This window comes from Muscardinus avellanarius, assembly GCF_963383645.1.
Source record: "Muscardinus avellanarius genome assembly, chromosome: X".
NCBI lineage: Eukaryota > Metazoa > Chordata > Mammalia > Rodentia > Gliridae > Muscardinus > Muscardinus avellanarius.
This window is the reverse complement of record NC_137792.1, coordinates 131,113,605-131,129,875: the sequence shown is the minus strand read 5'-3', so window position 1 is coordinate 131,129,875 and position 16,271 is coordinate 131,113,605. Positions and strand designations below refer to the sequence as shown.

Sequence of the window (16,271 nt, the reverse complement as noted above, 5' to 3'; positions counted from 1 at the left end):
CTCTTCAGAGAAGAGCGAGATGCTGGGGTATTTTTCGAAGGAGATTTCCTAACTGGTCTGATCGAGTTGGTCCTGGCATGCATACTTCATCCCACCAGCAAAAAGATGGAGATCCAAAAACAAGTGATGGCCACGTGGACTCCCCAGTACGATAGTAAGTGACTAGCCAGTATGGCTGGGATGCACCAGCCAGTGAAATACATAACCTTGTAGTTAAATAAGTCTTTCTTCTCCCCAAACTTGCAGAGTGAGGAATTCTAGAACCAGATTAATGATGGAACAAACTTATAACCCTAGTACCAGGGGGTAAATTGGGGTATTAGAATACTTTCTGAGCCTACATGGGCAACTTCCTTTTCTCCACTTCCCCACAGCACTCCCTATGCCATTCCATCCCATCATCGGTGGAGCAATTTATATAAACAAGATCAAACCATGGAGAGAGAGCAAAAACCTCCAGAGAGAATGGAGGGGAAGAGGCAGGCTCAGACCTTATGGAACTGGTTCAAGATCACAGTGAGTGTTCTGGCAAAATGGACTCAATATTCAGAGGAGGAAGTGCAGGGGGAATTGTATGGGGTTTGTGAAGAGACACTAGGTGCTTTTCTAGGTGAAGAGGAGTTGGTAATCTACTTTTTTATTACTAGATCATATAAGGGCAAATTCAGAGAGACAATATACAGAGAGGGGGCTGACTACAGGGAGAATGGAAGTGGCATACCAGCAAAGGAAGGAACCAATGTTAAAGAGATTGAACAGTTCCACACTCAGTTTCTCAGTTTGGCTAAAACGTCGTGTTTGGGGGTTTGGGTTTTTGTGGTCCCTGTCAGAGGAGCAGACCAGGTCTGCCTTGGATAAGATATCTTGGGTTTTATAAAAGAAACTTTAAGTTAAATATCTGAAATTAGCCAGGTGTGATGGTACACACCTGTAATACCAGTATTTAAGAGGCTGATACAGGAGAATCATAATTTTGAGACCAGCCTTAGCAACTTAATGAGACTCTCAGTAACCTAGTGGGACCTTGTTTCAAAAACAAAAATAGCTTGAAGGTAGAATGTTCCTCTATTTAGTTCCCAGTAAAACACACACACACACACACACACACACACACACACACACACAATCTGAAATTGTTTATTTGAAGAAAATTGTATGAATGAAAAGAAGGTATACAGGTATACAGGTGTATTTAGGAAATCCATGTCTGGTATAAAAGTTAAAAATAATAGAATTTGTCCTATCTTTAAAAATTATTTAAAAGCCCAAGAAAAGGTATGAAAGGAATATTCTTGAGTTTAATCTTTAATTCCATTATGTCAATCTTTTCTCCCATCTTTCTGTTGCTCCTAGATTCCATTTGGCATAAAATATGACAAGGAGTGGCTGCTGAATCTGATTCAGAGTCAATGCAGTGTCCCTTTCACTGCAGTTGAGGTAAGAGAGGACAGTGAGGAGGATGGGAGGAAACAGGGTAGATGAAAGGCTGGATGATACTCATACTCTATTATTCTCATGCCTCTTGCTGTAGTTTCACTATGAAAAAATGCAGGCCCAGTTCTTTGTTGAGAATGCCAGGATCGCCTTTGCATTGAAGAATGTCAGTGGCAAGATTTGGGATGAGAACGATGAGAAGGTGTGTGTCAAGGGTATGGCCTGAGCTAGTGAAGAGTAAGAAGGCAGGGCGAGGGCAAGGTCTGCTTGATCTTGGGGTTTAGAATATTTGCTTCTAACTCAGCTCCTCATGTGTTCTCTGCAGATATCAATCTTTGTCAGCCCCTCTGATGCACCCTGCTCTGTGCAGGAGATGAAGCCAGAAAATGTAAAGCAGACAAAGGTAATATAGCCTCAAGACAAGTTGTGTACCAACAGCCAGACCCACCTCTTCATCCCACATCTGTTGGCTCATGTACCAACTCAGCCTCAGCACCATTGAACCCCATCTCTGACTTTGCAGTTAACTGTGGACAAACGATGTGAGGCTTCCCAGCAAGTTCTTGACATCCAGAGTCTCTCTCTTGACGCAAGTATGGCAGATGGCTATAATACTGGGGCAGATGAGGGCAGAGGGGTCTACCTGGAAAGGATAGTTAAGGATTGTCACCTGGCACTGTACCTGCCAGGTCCCTCTCAGCCTTCTAATTCCCTTCTCTTGCTTTCTGAAGACATGATGGCCCATGCTATTGAAACAGTACCGAATCCTGGAAGGCAAACGATCACTTCCTTGCATTTCCTTGAGGAAAATATACCCAAGGTGAAACCTCAGGCTTAATGTTGTTGTTGAAGATGAGTGGGACAGATCAGCGAACAGTCAAATTGGCATTTGATATCATCTGTCAGGGCCCTCACTCTAACACTTGCCTCATCATAGCTTTTGAATTTTTTTTGGTACTGGGGGTGGAACCCAGGGGCTTTTCTACCTCCAGGTTATACTCCCAGACCTATTTTATATTTTATTTGGAAACAGGGTCTCACTAAGTTGCTGAGAGCCTCACTCAGTAGCTTAGGCTGGCTTTGAACCTGTGTGATCCTCCTGTCTCAGCCTCCTAAGCACTAGGATTACAAGTGTGCACCACCATGCCTGGCTCATCATAGCTTTTGACCTTGAACCCAAGCCACAGCAAACCTTACCAAATGGTTAGGCAGCCTGATCCTAAGCTAAAATACCTCAGTATAAACAACCTGGATATCAAAACTGAGCTGAGGTTTAATACTCAGATTATTCTTTTTTTTTTTTTTTGTGGGTCTGGGGATGGAACCCAGGGGCATTCAACCTCCGAGCTACACCCCCTGCCCTATTTTTTTATTATTTATTTTGAAACCGGGTCTCACTGAGTTGTAGAGGGCCTCACTAAGTAGCTGAGGCTGTCCGTGAACCGCGATCCTCCAGGTCTCAGCTTCCCGAATGCTGGGATTACAAGTGTACGCCCAGCTACTCAGATTATACTTTGAAGGGAAAAGAGGAGGGTGGAGACAAGAGGTAGGGAAGTCAAGGGAGGGGACTGGGGATGCAAGGCCTTCCTGGCTCTCTGTCCTGCGTCATGTATTACTCCTCATAATTACAGGTGAAATTTGCTGGAGCTGTGGACAAGGAGAAGGGACTGAAGCCAGAAGACATGCGTTCAGTCAGGAATTCTCTTTGCACCACCTACCTGGATAAATCCAGCAACATAAAGTCAGTTGTACTTTTTGTTAATTTCTGTGAGCTTGAGCTACCCTCCAGGAGACCCACAGGTCCCATTCTCTTCCCTCCCATATTGTGAGAGGAGCATTTCTTCCCCTGGCTTCAAAGTCTTGAGAGGAGCACTTCTTCCCTTGTTCCAGAGCCCCCCTCCCCCGCTTGTCCAAGGCTGATTTGGAGGCCACCCTCCCAGTGCTGAGGGGCCGGGTATGACTGCTACCAGGACATCCCTTGCTTTGGACTATGGATGAGAGCTATATACCCTTTGGAGGAATGACCCGGCTTCCCTGGGTCAAAGGCTGAGATCACTGAGCAGAGGGGCTGCCCCCCTCCCCCAGGCAGGAGGGGAAGGCAGAGGGCAGAGGAGGTCGAGGAAGCAGAAGAGGACAGGCCTCTTGGGGGACACTTCCAACCCCCTACACACACACACACACACACACACACACACACACACACCCCTCCTCATCCTACCTAGTCGACTCCTCAGAGGAGCCATGGGCGGCCCAAGACAAAGTAGGATTCCCCGGGCAAGCACAGGTGCACAGAGCTCCTGGGTAGAAACTGGTGAGCATGAGGTGGGGCCCGCCCAGACTCCATCCCTTGTGGGGTTGGGGCAGGACCCGGCCCTGGGGGGCAGACACTGGGCTCACACAGGTAGCAAAGGACCCACCTCAGTCAGTGAGCTGAGCCAGCGGGTTCCCTGTTTTCCTGCCTGCCTGGGGCTGGAGGGCCAGCCAGGGACAGGAAGAGGAATGGGTGGCAGCCTGTGGGATTGCGGCGGGGGGGGGGACCTGGAGGAGCTGCTTTCTTCTCTCTTACCCCCTGACTCTACCACCCCGCTGAGTGTCTTCCCTTCCTTTGGCCTTCATCTTGTTTCTCCTTTGTCTCTCCTCTCCTGTGTCTCCTGTATCTCTCCCTTTCCTACCTACCCACCCACCCTTTCCATGGCCTCCCCTGCCCGCTCCTCCCTCCTGGCCTTCTGAGCCAGGCATCCTGGCTCACCTCCCTGGCCCAGCTTCCTGGGGGTGGGACAAGCAGATGACCTGGCCTTGTCCTGGCCAAGCTACACCCCCTTCCCTGCAGAATGTTGGACAGCCATAGAGGCAGCAGGGCCCTCTCTGGGCTCCCACTCCATTCCCTGTTCCCTGCAGAGCCTTCTATGGGGTCTCAGGGGAAGAAGGTAAGGGAGGCAGGGAGGGGGAAGCCAGGGAGCTTCAACACCCTGGATCCTGGACCCCTCAATATGGCTTCTAGTGGCCCCGGAGAAGAGGGGTCAGGGCAGTGTAGGGTAGGACTTATCCAGGGGGAAGGAGAGAGACAAGAGACAAGAGAAATTGGGGGGGGGGGAGAGGAAGGAAAAGAAAAAGAAGGAAAGAAAACTCTCCCTCTGGAGAAGTCCATATGAAAGACAGTTTCACAGTTTTGCTTAGTTTTGTCTGCTTTGTTTAGATTTTTTAAAATTTAAGTCTATTTTTCAAGTGTTACATGCAAATGTAAAAATTGTATGTATTTAATTGGGTTACTGTGTAATGTTTCAGTATATGTGTACATTGCATAATATTTAAATCAGGTTGTTTTGATTTTTTTTTTGGCAGCTCCATCCTGGAATTATTCCCCAAGTTATCATGCCTGGTATGTGTGTATTCCTCAATCATTGAGTCCTCTAATTTGATTTGATGGTATCCCAAAACTTCTTTGGAATTCTTTAGGTCTGATCTTAAACCTCAACAGTATGGGCAGAAGCAATAAAGACCCATTAAGAATTCTGACAAAGGCTGTGTCTTTTTTTCCACATGGGACTTCATGGCACAAACTGAAGTCTTGCCCATGTAATTTCCAGGGCCCTTTCATACCTGACCTGTGATCATACCCTCCTGGACCCATCCCTTTCTCTGATCATGCAATGTTACTTCCCTTCTCCATATTAATGAAATCCTCTTGCATTCCCCAGGATGGCCAGCAGTCACCTAGACCTCTCTGTGGCACTGAAATCCAGAAGAGGTTACCAACTTGCCAGGTGATAAGAGAGAATCATGCAGAATTTTAGGTGATACACAAAGAGAGGGTAACAGTTGTAATCTTGAGCACTTATTTTAATTCCAGGGAAGTTTCTTTGAATCTGACATACTGAAGAATCTAGTTCTTCAATTCCTGCAGGAGTAAGTTCCCCTGGGACCTTGAGGAAGGGGAGAGTTGGGACTGGCTGGGCTTTCTTGGCACTGGTCTGCTCAGAGGAGTTCTCAGGTCTCATTTGGGGCCCGAACCACAGAGATAGCCTGTCCCCTTTGTTCCCCCACAGGTATTTCTTGATCTACGACTATGGAGATCGACGGTGTCTCCTCAGTGCTTACCACAACGAGGCCTGCTTCTCCCTGACCGTTACCTTCAACCCCAGGGACCCAGCCCCGTGAGTATCCCAGCTCAGACTCTGATCTGGGGTAGCGTGGCTCGCAGCGGACACGGGCAGCTCCCAGAAACGCCCGCGCTGGCTGGACCACCACCTCCTCCTGTTCCTCTTTTTCTCCTAGGAGCAGCCTGTGTGAGTACTTGAAATACAACAGGAATATGACGCAGCTCAAGGATCCCTGTAAGTGTGTGATGGGGAAGACTGGGAAGGGCAAGGAGGGGTGAGAACGGGACAATCACAGGGGACAAGGGCCGGGGCGTGGCAGCCCACCCATCTTCGCTTCTGCCCTCTACAGACTTGTGCGTGCAGCTGCTGAAGCACACAAAACGTGACATTGCGGACTCTCTGGTTGGGCTGCCCAAAACCGAGCATGACTTCACCTGTTTTGTGGTGGACATGTGGTTCCAGTCGGTGAGCTCCTGCCTCCTCCCGGGGGCTGGGCCAGAAAGCTGGAGGTGTGTAGGAAGTTATCCAGGATCCTGAGCTCCTGCATTCTTCCCTTTCAGGAGAAAATGCTCTGCTTTTCTGTCAATGGGGTGTTCAGGGAAGGTACGTATAGGTACAGTCCCCCGAGATCTGCTACTGCTCCCTCCCCCTGGGGGGGCACCCTCCCAGAACTCTCCCTGCTTCCCTGAATCTGGGCCTTTCCTCCCTGTTCTTCCCCCAGTGTTCTCCTGCCCCCACTCTGCCCACAGACGGTCCTGGTCTCAACTAGGTCTGTGCCTATCTTCCCTGCAGCGCAGGGGTTAGGGACACAGTAGTGTGGACTTTGATGGCCTTCCTCCCAATTTCTTAGACTGTGACCTTAGGCCAGGTTTTTTACCTGTTTCCCCTTTTGAAAACCAGGGTCAATAAAACTCATCTCTTTGGCCTTTGTGAGACAGGAATTATGTCAGCTTTTCAGGTGTTTTTCATAGGGCCTGACATCTAATGGGGGTCCCATCACTGGGAGTATTTTTTTTTATTGTCTTCCCCACTTCTGTCACACATACCTTACTCCAAATCAATTGTCTGGGTCTGGCCCCTTTCAGTAAAATAACCTGAATGGGGAATGCTGTGCAATTGTGTATAGCATATGTGATTCTAAAGGACTGCTGTTATTTGTTTTTGAAGTGGAAGGGAATTATCAGGGCTGTGTTTGTGCCTTCATGCGGACCTTCATTGCTATCCCTGGCAGCAATTCCAGGTGAGTGCTGTTTTAAAAGTGCAAGTGATCTTCCCAGTCCAGGGCCAGCAGTGTGGGAATGTGGAGGTGCAGACCTGGGGCTGTTCTCAGTATTACTGAGAACAGACAGTCAAGTGCTTAAGAGTTATTTTCTGATGCAATACTTACTTATTCTGTGACCTTAGCCAAGTTATATGACCTGTCTATCTTCCCCTGAAAATGATGATTTCAATGTTTACTCACTTGTACTTTGAAAAGCAAATTCAAGTATAAAAGCATTCCCTGATTATAGGTAAACCTATAAATCTAGTGAAACTCATCGACAATCTCCAAAGGCGAGTTCTGTGGGAGTATTAATGAATACCAGCCAAGAAAGCTGGGCATAGAAGGCATATGGGAAAGAATCTGATTGCTGAGCAATGTAAGCAGGATTATTGTTGGGGGAGGATTGTTGTTGGGCTTATGGGGATGGATATCTTCCCAGCTATCTGAAGCCCCATTTTTCTTACAGCCTGTGCATCGTCAACGACAAGCTGTTTGTGCGGGATGCTAGCTCCCAAGGGAACCAGAGTGCCTTCCCCATCTCCATGCCTATGCCTACACCTGCCTTCACCTCTGTGCCTGCCCCCTCCCAGGAACTGAAGAGAATGGTGCAGCCTTTCTCCATCCAGTCCAGGATGAATCTTGCATGTTCTCAGAAGTAAGTATAGGTTGTACATGGCAATTAGGATTGATATGGGAGGAGCAGGGGAATGAATCATGGGAACTTTCAGGTAATTGATTTTATTTCTTTATTTTATTCATTATCTCATTCAACATTACCAGTTCAGCTCATAGTAAGATACCTAGTCATTTTTAAGAGTTGTAGAGTACATCTCTGAATTCCATGGATGCTGTTCTTTTATTGAGAGATATTTTGCTTCCAGAATTTTGCCCCATTACATAGATTAAGAAATATCATTGTTCCGCCAGAGTACCCCCTCTTGGGTCCTAATGGATGTCTCCTGTTCTTCCTCTACCTTAGGTACCTTCATGACAACCACTACGATTACACCAGAGCTGTGCAAGCCCTTACTCTCCCCATGGTGAGGTTTGGAAATTCAGGCCAAGTGGGCAGAAGCCAGGTGGATTGGGGATGAGGCCAGGACTCTTGGCTCTTCTAATCTTTCAACTCCTTCCTTCACTTCCTCTAGGCAAAGGGCAAGACCCCAGAAGAGTCCCTTGCACAGATCCATCCAGGATCCTGAGTACAAAGCCTTAAGAAATGCTTTATCTTTATCTTCAGCATCTTTGTGTTTTGTTCTAGTATAAGTATTTCCCTGTGACTAAACTGGTAGTCCTAGCAGTGGCCAGAAAAACCTAAGGTAATTTGTAGGGCTGATTATCATCAATCTAAAGGGCTAGTTCTGTGAATTTTCTCCATCCCCAGAATCTCTGTTTATCTTTAAAAAGAGTGATGTTGCCGGGGGTGGTGGCGCCGGCTTGGGAGGCTGAGACAGGAGGATCGCAGGTTTGCAGCCAGCCTCAGCTAATTAGTGAGGCTCTCTGCAACTTAGTGAAACCCTGCTTTCAAATAAAGAATAAAAAATAGGGCTGGGAATGTAGCTCGGAGGTAGAATGCCTCTGGGTTCCATCTCCAGTTCCACATACACACCAAAAAGAAGTGACGTTGTCTATTAAATCCCTGTAAAATCTGAGGCAAGTATTACTATCTCTGTTCTACAGAGGAGAAAGGGATAATCACAGGGAGAAGCTCCCTTGAAGGAGTGGAGTAGAAACTCCAATTCTGAACCTGTACTTAGGCCAGAGCTGAGATCCAGGGAGATATGTGATTTCTTAGGTTGAGGGTACTTCTTAATCCTGTTAAACCCTGGCACTGATATCCTCTAGCGCATTAGTCAAATATTTTCATGTAGAGAATAATATAAATTTATTAGATAAATTTAAGAAGAATCCCTTGGAGGAAAAATAGCATTAAAGGGCACATGAAAACCTGTGAAGATTGTCCACCTACATGACTGACATATTATTAAGTTCCTTGGCATATAAAGAAGCAGTAAAAGGGAAACTTATATCAAACATGAATTGTTCTTAGAAGCAATATTAAAGTCCAATAAACCTATGAAAAAATCTGTTCAACTATTAGAAACTATAAAACATAATTACAATTATTGAGATACTATTTTAGAAAAGGAAGCTAAAGATTATTTTTAGAAAAATGCATTGAGTTTGTGTGTATATGCATATGCAGGCATGTATCTCTCATCTATGTATTAGTTTCCTGAAGTTGCTATAATAAAATACCACAAACTGAATGGTTTAAAGCTGCAGAAATTTATTTTCTCATAATTGCAAAGGTCAGACTTTCAAAATCTGGAAGAAAGACGGCCTGGAGATGGATGTGGTAGTACAGATATGTAATCCCAGTACTTTGCAGGCTGAGATAGGAGGATCATATGTTTGAAACCAGCCTCAACAACTTATGAAGCTCTAAGCAGCTTAGCAAGACTCTGCTTAAAAATAAAACATAAAATAGGGCTGAGGGTATAGCTCAGAGGTAGAATGTTCTTGGTTTCAATGCCCATTACCACACACACACACACACACACACACACTCTCACACACACACACACACACACATATACACACATACACATACACACACACTAAAATAGAGGTCAGTGGTTCAAGCAAGTTTAAAAGCCAGCAGGGCAAATTCCATTATTAGATTCCAAAACCTGAGAATGACCCTCTATGACTTGACCTTCTATGGCCTCTGTATTCATGGCTCTGTGCTGGGAGTAATTCTTTTTCTTGAAATATGACAGCCTTTCTTTATTTTGTCTCTTTTTTTGTTCCCATCAGGCCGTTTCCAGTGGTATAAAATTATTCTCAAAAACCTTGTGGCTTTCTGTTGTATGTTAAGAGATCCATGCTGTCAGATAAGAGGGTTATCCACAGTTCTTCCTGGATCATTTCATCTCTATTTCTGGATTCTGCTGAAAGTGTACCATTTAGCATTATAACTACATCCTTGTTAGCATTAGATGCGATATTTTGATCATTCTAATACTTTAGTGATATCTTGCTGTGTTTTTAAAAGAATTAATTTATTTTTTGAATTTTATTTTCATGTGGATCATATTGAAAATTGCATACATTCAAACTGTGCTTGGTGCCCTCTCCCACCCCTCACTTCACCTTCTCTGCCTCCCAACAATGAGTGTCCAGGTTAACCACGCTGCATTCATACTTTTACATATATTCAAATATAGCTCCTCCATGAATCAACCTCAGCCTTCTTCCTCTCCTAGCCTTCCATTTCAGCTTTGCTGAGGTTTCCCCTCCATTTTCTGGAGTCCCTCTGGTATTCCTAATACTCCCTAGTTTGGGCATATTCGAGAAAACATATGTCCCTTCTCTTTCTGTGCTTGCCTAATCTCACTTAACAATGTTTTCCAGGTCTTTCCATCTTCTTGTGAATGACATGATTTTGTTCTTCTTTATTGCTGAGTAGAATTTCACTGTGTTTATTTCCCATAATTTTGCAATCCATTCATCTGTTGATGGAGACCTAGGTTGGTTCCATATTTTGGCTGTTACAAACTGTGCTGCTATGAACATGGTTATGCATATGTTAATGTAGTTTTCTAATTTCAACACCTTTGGAAAGATACCCAGGAGTGGTAAAGCCAGATCATATAGTAGATTCATTCTCAGTTTTCTAAGGAATCTCCACACTGATCTCTCTATAACGGCTGACCTACTTTGCACTCCCACCAACAGTGTAAGAGTTCCTCTTTCCCCACATCCTTACCAGCATTTGTTTTTATTTGATTTCTTTATGCTTGCCACTCTGGGGTTAGATGGAATCTCAGCATAGTTTTGATTTGTATCTCCCTAATGGCTAATGATGTTGAACATCTCTTCATGTATGTATTGCTGTGTTTTAGTTTGCATTTCCCTGATGGTCTATTATCCTTTTATGTTTATTTGTCATCTGTACATCTTCTTTGATGAGGTGTTTCTTTGGGTCTTTGGCTCATTTTTTTTTTGTAGTACTGGGGATGGAACCCAGGGGCATTCTACCTCCGAGCTACACCCCTAGCCCTATTTTTTATTTTGAAATGGGGTCTCAATGAGTTGCAAAGGGCCTCACTAAGTAGCTGAGGCTGTCAGCATACCATGATCCTCCTGTCTCAGCCTCCCAAATGCTGGGATTACAAGTGTGCACTACTGTACCCTGCTTCAGGATAGTTTTGATTTGCATCTCTCTGCTTGACACCTGCTTGTAATTCCAGTTCAGAGGATCACAGGCCAGCTTCAGCAGTTGAGCAAGATCCTGTTTCAAAATAAAAAGGGGCAGGAGTATAGGTCAGAGGTAGAATGTCCCTGGGTTCATTCTCCAGAACCATAAAAGAGAAGAAGAAACATCTTTTGGAACTGTGTTTCTGGCCAAAGGAAAATTACTGGAGTTTAGCCTGTACCAGAAAATCAATAAAAGCTTGCATCTCCCTTTATTCAGGGAGCAGACTGGTACCTTGATTAGTGCCGCATCCTTTGAACTGAAGCCCAAATTATTCTCTTTGGCTGAAACCCCAATTAAATCTTTGTATATCCAGGTTTATTTGATTTGATTTCATAACTACAGTTATTAATTTGAAAGATCCTGTCTCTAATATCAATGAAAGGTTTGGAATATGGTGGTGGGAAAACCAATACCTTCCTCACCTGTTGTGAAGCAGGTATGTTCTGCCTGTCTCTGCAGTCCTCAAACTGCCTAATCTCACAGGTATTTCCTTCATTTAGGTCTTCAAAGCCATCAATAATAATTACTGTTAGTTTTCAACTCATAAATTAGTTGTCAGCAAATGCTTTTCTACATTTAGTCAGTGTTCATTATAATATAAAAGAAATGAAGAAAACTTTTTTTTTACATTTCTAGGCTGAACCATTTCTTTCAAAACTAAAATTTCATAATTTCCAATTTTTAGGGTAAATTTATAAAAGAAAATTATTAGGAAGCACATATATAGTCAGGGATAAGAGAGCAGCAGGGGCCAGGGCCAAGATTAGAGGTGGGACCCTGCGGGGTAGGAGCATAGATTCACCATGGCAACCAGAGACCAGCAAACTCCAACCACAAGATGGTGATGCCACTTGTGGGCCCTCAGATTGGAGAGGACCGAGATGAGTGACACAGCAGTGGACACTGGGGCACCGTGCACAGACTGGAAGTGGAGGCTGTCTGTGCCCGCGGAAGGGGGTCCTGTTGACTGCCCACCGGTTGGTACAGGGGTTGGGGAGGAGGGCAAACTCGGCAATGACGCACGGCCCTCACGTGACCCGGATCTGCAGAGCGACGCAGCCTTCGGTGCAGCCGTCACTCGCGTCTGGCCACCAGCTCCCCGCTGCCCTGCGCACGGCGGGCTGGCATCGGGCCCGGGGGAAGCGGAGCAGGTAAGGGCCCCGGGCCCGGGCGCCGCAGCGGCCAGGCGGGCAGCAGCTTGCCGAACCCCGGCGGGCGGGCGCAGGGTAGCAGAGCAGCCGGCCGGCCCCGCAGCTTTCTCCACGCACCAGCATTATTGCGCACAAAAATAGCAGCTCCCGGACATGGGGGTGCTGAGACGTTTGGGGTCCAGAGGGAGGGGCACCAGAGCCAGAAGAGCGCAGGGAGATCACCCTGGGATCGCTGCAGGAAAACCACGAACGCTGCGGGGGCGGGGCGGGGGGAAGCGGAGACTTGGGGCGCGGTGGGGAAGGGGCCCAGGGCAGCGGCGACGCCGAGCCCTCGCCCTCGGCCTCCGCAGCCCCCCGACCCCCCCTCCCACCCGGCTTGTCTGCAGGTCTGCGAGGCCGAGTGTCGCGGCGGCCAGAATCCCGAGGAACAGGAGGCGACAAGGATAGGCCCAGGTCGGTGGGTGCGCGGGGCAGGGCTCGGGGGGAGCCGGGGAGAGCGCAGGTTGAGACCCCCCCCACAACCCCCATCCCCACCCTGTCCTCCATTTTGCTGCCTGTCGTGATCTTGGGGTGGATGGGTAGGGAAAATGGTGGTTTGGCAGCGATTGGGGGGCGAGGGGAGGAGGAGAACAGACAGGAAGAGGGGAGGGGCTCAGGTTGGGGGCCCCCTAGAGGGCGCACAAAACCTCTCAGGTGGGAAAAATGAAATTAAAACAAAACTCGTTGAGATCCAGAGCACTAAATAGTGAAAAGTGAGTAGTTGGGCCTCTGTCCTTGGTGCTGAACTGGCCACCAAACATTCAGTACCTTTTCTTACCTTTTGTATTTTAGGAGCAATGGAACCCAAAGAGGAACAAGCAGTTAAAAATATCGACATGGAAAATAGCCAGAAGAATAATGAAGAAAAGAAAGAAAAGGAGCCAGATACTGAAAAAGGGGAGCCTGTGGCCCTCCCTGTGGAAGCTGTCGAATACTGTGTGCCTAGAGGAAATCGTAGGCGATTCCGTGCTAGGCAGCCCATCTTGCGCTATAGATGGGACCTGATGCACAGGCTTGGGGAGCCTCAGGCTAGGATGAGAGAGGAGAATGTGGAAAGGTTTGGGGAGGAAGTGAGACAGCTCATGGAAAAGCTGAGGGAAAGGCAGCTGAGTCATAGCCTGCGGGCAGTGAGCACTGACCCCCCTCACCATGACCATCATGATGAGTTTTGCCTTATGCCCTGAATACTGATGTTTTCCCTGAAGTTAACAGAGAAACCCCTGCTTCCTAAACTTACCTATTCGTGATGAACTTTGTTGTAAGCCTTTTGATGTTACCTGTTGCTTGTGGGTCTCCTATTACCAGCTTCTAATTGAATGTTGTGTGTTTGACCCAGTCTGTAAGTTTCTGTCAGCAGGGGAGTTTTACATACTGCATGCAAAGATGCTCATTATATATTGTGAAGTTAATAAAGCAAATTAAAAAGCATTTTCTGTATTTTTCCTTAAAATCTCATATATTAGAAATAGCCACATATGTAAATTAGTGTTGATCTCTTTGTGGTGAAACTGTAAGGGTTTTTATTTTCTTTTATGTATTTTCCCATTTTTCAAAACACTTCTAGTAACATCTGGATTGCAGCCTCATATAAGACCTGAGGCAGAGCACCCAGAATAGCCACACTCAGATTTCTGACACACAGAATCTTGGGATTATAAAGAATTGTTTTAAACTGCAATTTGGAGGGGGGAATAATTTGCTACATAGTGATAGGTAATCAATACAGTGTATTTCAAAAGGATAATTATGTTTTAAAAACACAACTACAGCACCATTTTCATACATTAAAATGGACAGTTTCTTAATGCCAGTGTTCAAATTCTCAATGGTCTCATAATTTTTAACCCCAAACTGTATAAATGAACACAAAACAAATTAGGTATCTGAACAACACTATTGGATATTTCAGGTTATAAACTGACAGAATCAATCTATTGTAAAACATTGTACTGAGAAGTGGGAAGCATTTGTGTTTGAAAAAGAATCTCAGATGTAATATAGACCTGGGGCTACAGACTCTGAAAGTCCAGAAAAGGCTAAAAGAAAAGCTCCTGTGTCATGGAGGAGCATCATACAAACAGAGTAGCCAAAAAGTCATTTGATATTCTGATATATGCATTTTGCAGAAGTCTTAGCAAAACAGTTATATTTAATTGGATTTGCAAAATAACCCTTTTAACTCTAAAATTAAAAAATGCTAGAAAAGGGGCTTCCAGGCTAAAATGTTGGAAAGATGTCGGCATAAGTCATATGATTACCAATCATTCTTGTGGTTGAATAAATACAATGAAAAGTTATGTTTCAGTACTATTAGAGGAAATGTGAAACTGCGATAATAGGATGAACCAATAGGCATATGAAGTCATTTTGCCATCTAATTTAATTGAATACGATGTGGCATTTATCACAAATGAGTATTTTTTTTCATGAAGTCCAAATTTGTGGGAATAATATAAGTTGATGGAGGATGTAATGTGGGTCCAGAAGACCTCAATCTTGGAAATGTGGATGTCTCTGAGAGCTATAAATTGGTAGATCTGCTAGACAACAGACATGATTTTCTATTTCTATGGATAAAAAATTATCTGTGAGTATGATAATAAAAAGGTTGAGAACATCTAGGATTCCAATCTATGTCATCTGAAAGTGAAGTGCTTCAGGAAAGAAAATGTCAATAATAATATGCCTATGTGAACCAGATGTTGGAGATATCTTAAGCAGCTTGAAGCTGAAACAGGTACAAACCCAAGGACAAATTTCAAAGAGTATAGAGAAGTGAACTATCAACAGATGTCACAAATGTAGGGTAAAAGGTGGTTTGGGAGAGAAGAAAAGATGCAAAAACAGGGCAAAAAGCAGTACAGAATGAGCTAAAGAGTTTTTGATGGTAATACTGTAATAATAATCTTTACATAGTGAAAACAGTTTAACATTAGAAATAGTTTATGTTCATAGGTTACATTCCATTGGCCCAGTGAGGAAAATGTATTCAGAGGAAATATAAATTAATGAATATTCAAAAAAATTTTAAAGGAAAATAATAATTTACATTCATGGGGAATTTATAAAACTGAAAAATAAAATTATCTTTTGAATGTGAGAGAAGTAAAATTCACCAACCACAATATAAATCAATGCAATCATCTGCAGAACGTCTTGTAAAAGGTTGGTTCCAAAATATAGTTTTTATAGTATTAAAGGAAAAAGTAGATGAGCAAAAATAAATGTAAGCCTTTTAACCCTTTACAGCTATCCTCAGACAGAAAAAAATCAGAGACCCTAACAGGTATCTGACAAAGGCAGTTGTATATGATAAATGTGAAATATTTGTAGTGCTGACCTATTTTCACTGTGTAAATATTCCTTCTACAGTTGATTCACAGTTGCCAATATGATGTCACTTAATGGACAGTTAAGAAGAGATGTGCAAGAGCTGGGTGTGGTGGCGCACACTTGTAATCCCAGCATTCAAGAGGTTGAGACAGGATTGCAGTTCAAGTTCAGCTTCAGCTACTTAGTGAGGTCCTTTGCAACTCAGTGAGACTCTGTTTCAAAATAAAGAATAAAAAAATCGGGCTAGGGGTGGAGCTTGGAGGTAGAGTGCCCCTGGGTTCCACCCTCAGTGCCACAAAAAAGGGAAGAGATGGTCACTATTAGCTGTTGAGAGCATACCACTGGCTCAGAGACCTCTCTCATGAAGGTGATTAAAACAAGGAAATTGTCAAGTAAGGAAAATTAAACATGAAAGTGAGGAAATGAGCATCTGTTGCAAAGAAGATGTATGATGGTCTTAAAGGAGTGAAAGATGAATGAAAAATAGACTAAAGTAGATAAAGACCAGCTGTACGCAGTAATGTAAGTATTTAGAATGAAATTGTCTAGGCATGAAAACATCTAGGAATTTTAAAGAGTGTTTGTAGAAGCACAGACTTTAAGTCAGACAGGCCAGTTCAAATATTGGCAGGACCAATTATAGGTTCTATGACCTTGAACAAAGGTTTAACTTCCATACTTAGTTT

The 16,271-nt window shown here is 44.5% G+C and overlaps 2 protein-coding genes across 2 annotated transcripts; both read left to right on the top strand.

Annotated features, from left to right (window-relative positions):
- Window positions 1-435: 435 nt before the first annotated feature.
- NXF3 (nuclear RNA export factor 3) lies at window positions 436-8,000 on the top strand (the record flags this gene model as incomplete). The annotated part of the gene is made up of 15 exons (XM_080719043.1): window positions 436-516; window positions 1,354-1,437; window positions 1,532-1,636; window positions 1,760-1,837; window positions 3,066-3,182; window positions 5,133-5,198; window positions 5,285-5,340; window positions 5,481-5,588; window positions 5,710-5,768; window positions 5,884-5,999; window positions 6,095-6,137; window positions 6,702-6,774; window positions 7,265-7,453; window positions 7,700-7,838; window positions 7,947-8,000. The coding sequence occupies 15 exons, from the start codon at window positions 436-438 to the stop codon at window positions 7,998-8,000; spliced, it is 1,368 nt and encodes a 455-aa protein (XP_080575169.1).
- Window positions 8,001-13,049: 5,049 nt separating this feature from the next.
- On the top strand, window positions 13,050-13,436 carry LOC308279128 (protein BEX1-like; the record flags this gene model as incomplete). Its single annotated transcript, XM_080719094.1, has 1 exon — window positions 13,050-13,436. One exon carries the CDS (start codon window positions 13,050-13,052, stop codon window positions 13,434-13,436), a length of 387 nt encoding a protein of 128 aa, XP_080575220.1.
- Window positions 13,437-16,271: the final 2,835 nt, after the last annotated feature.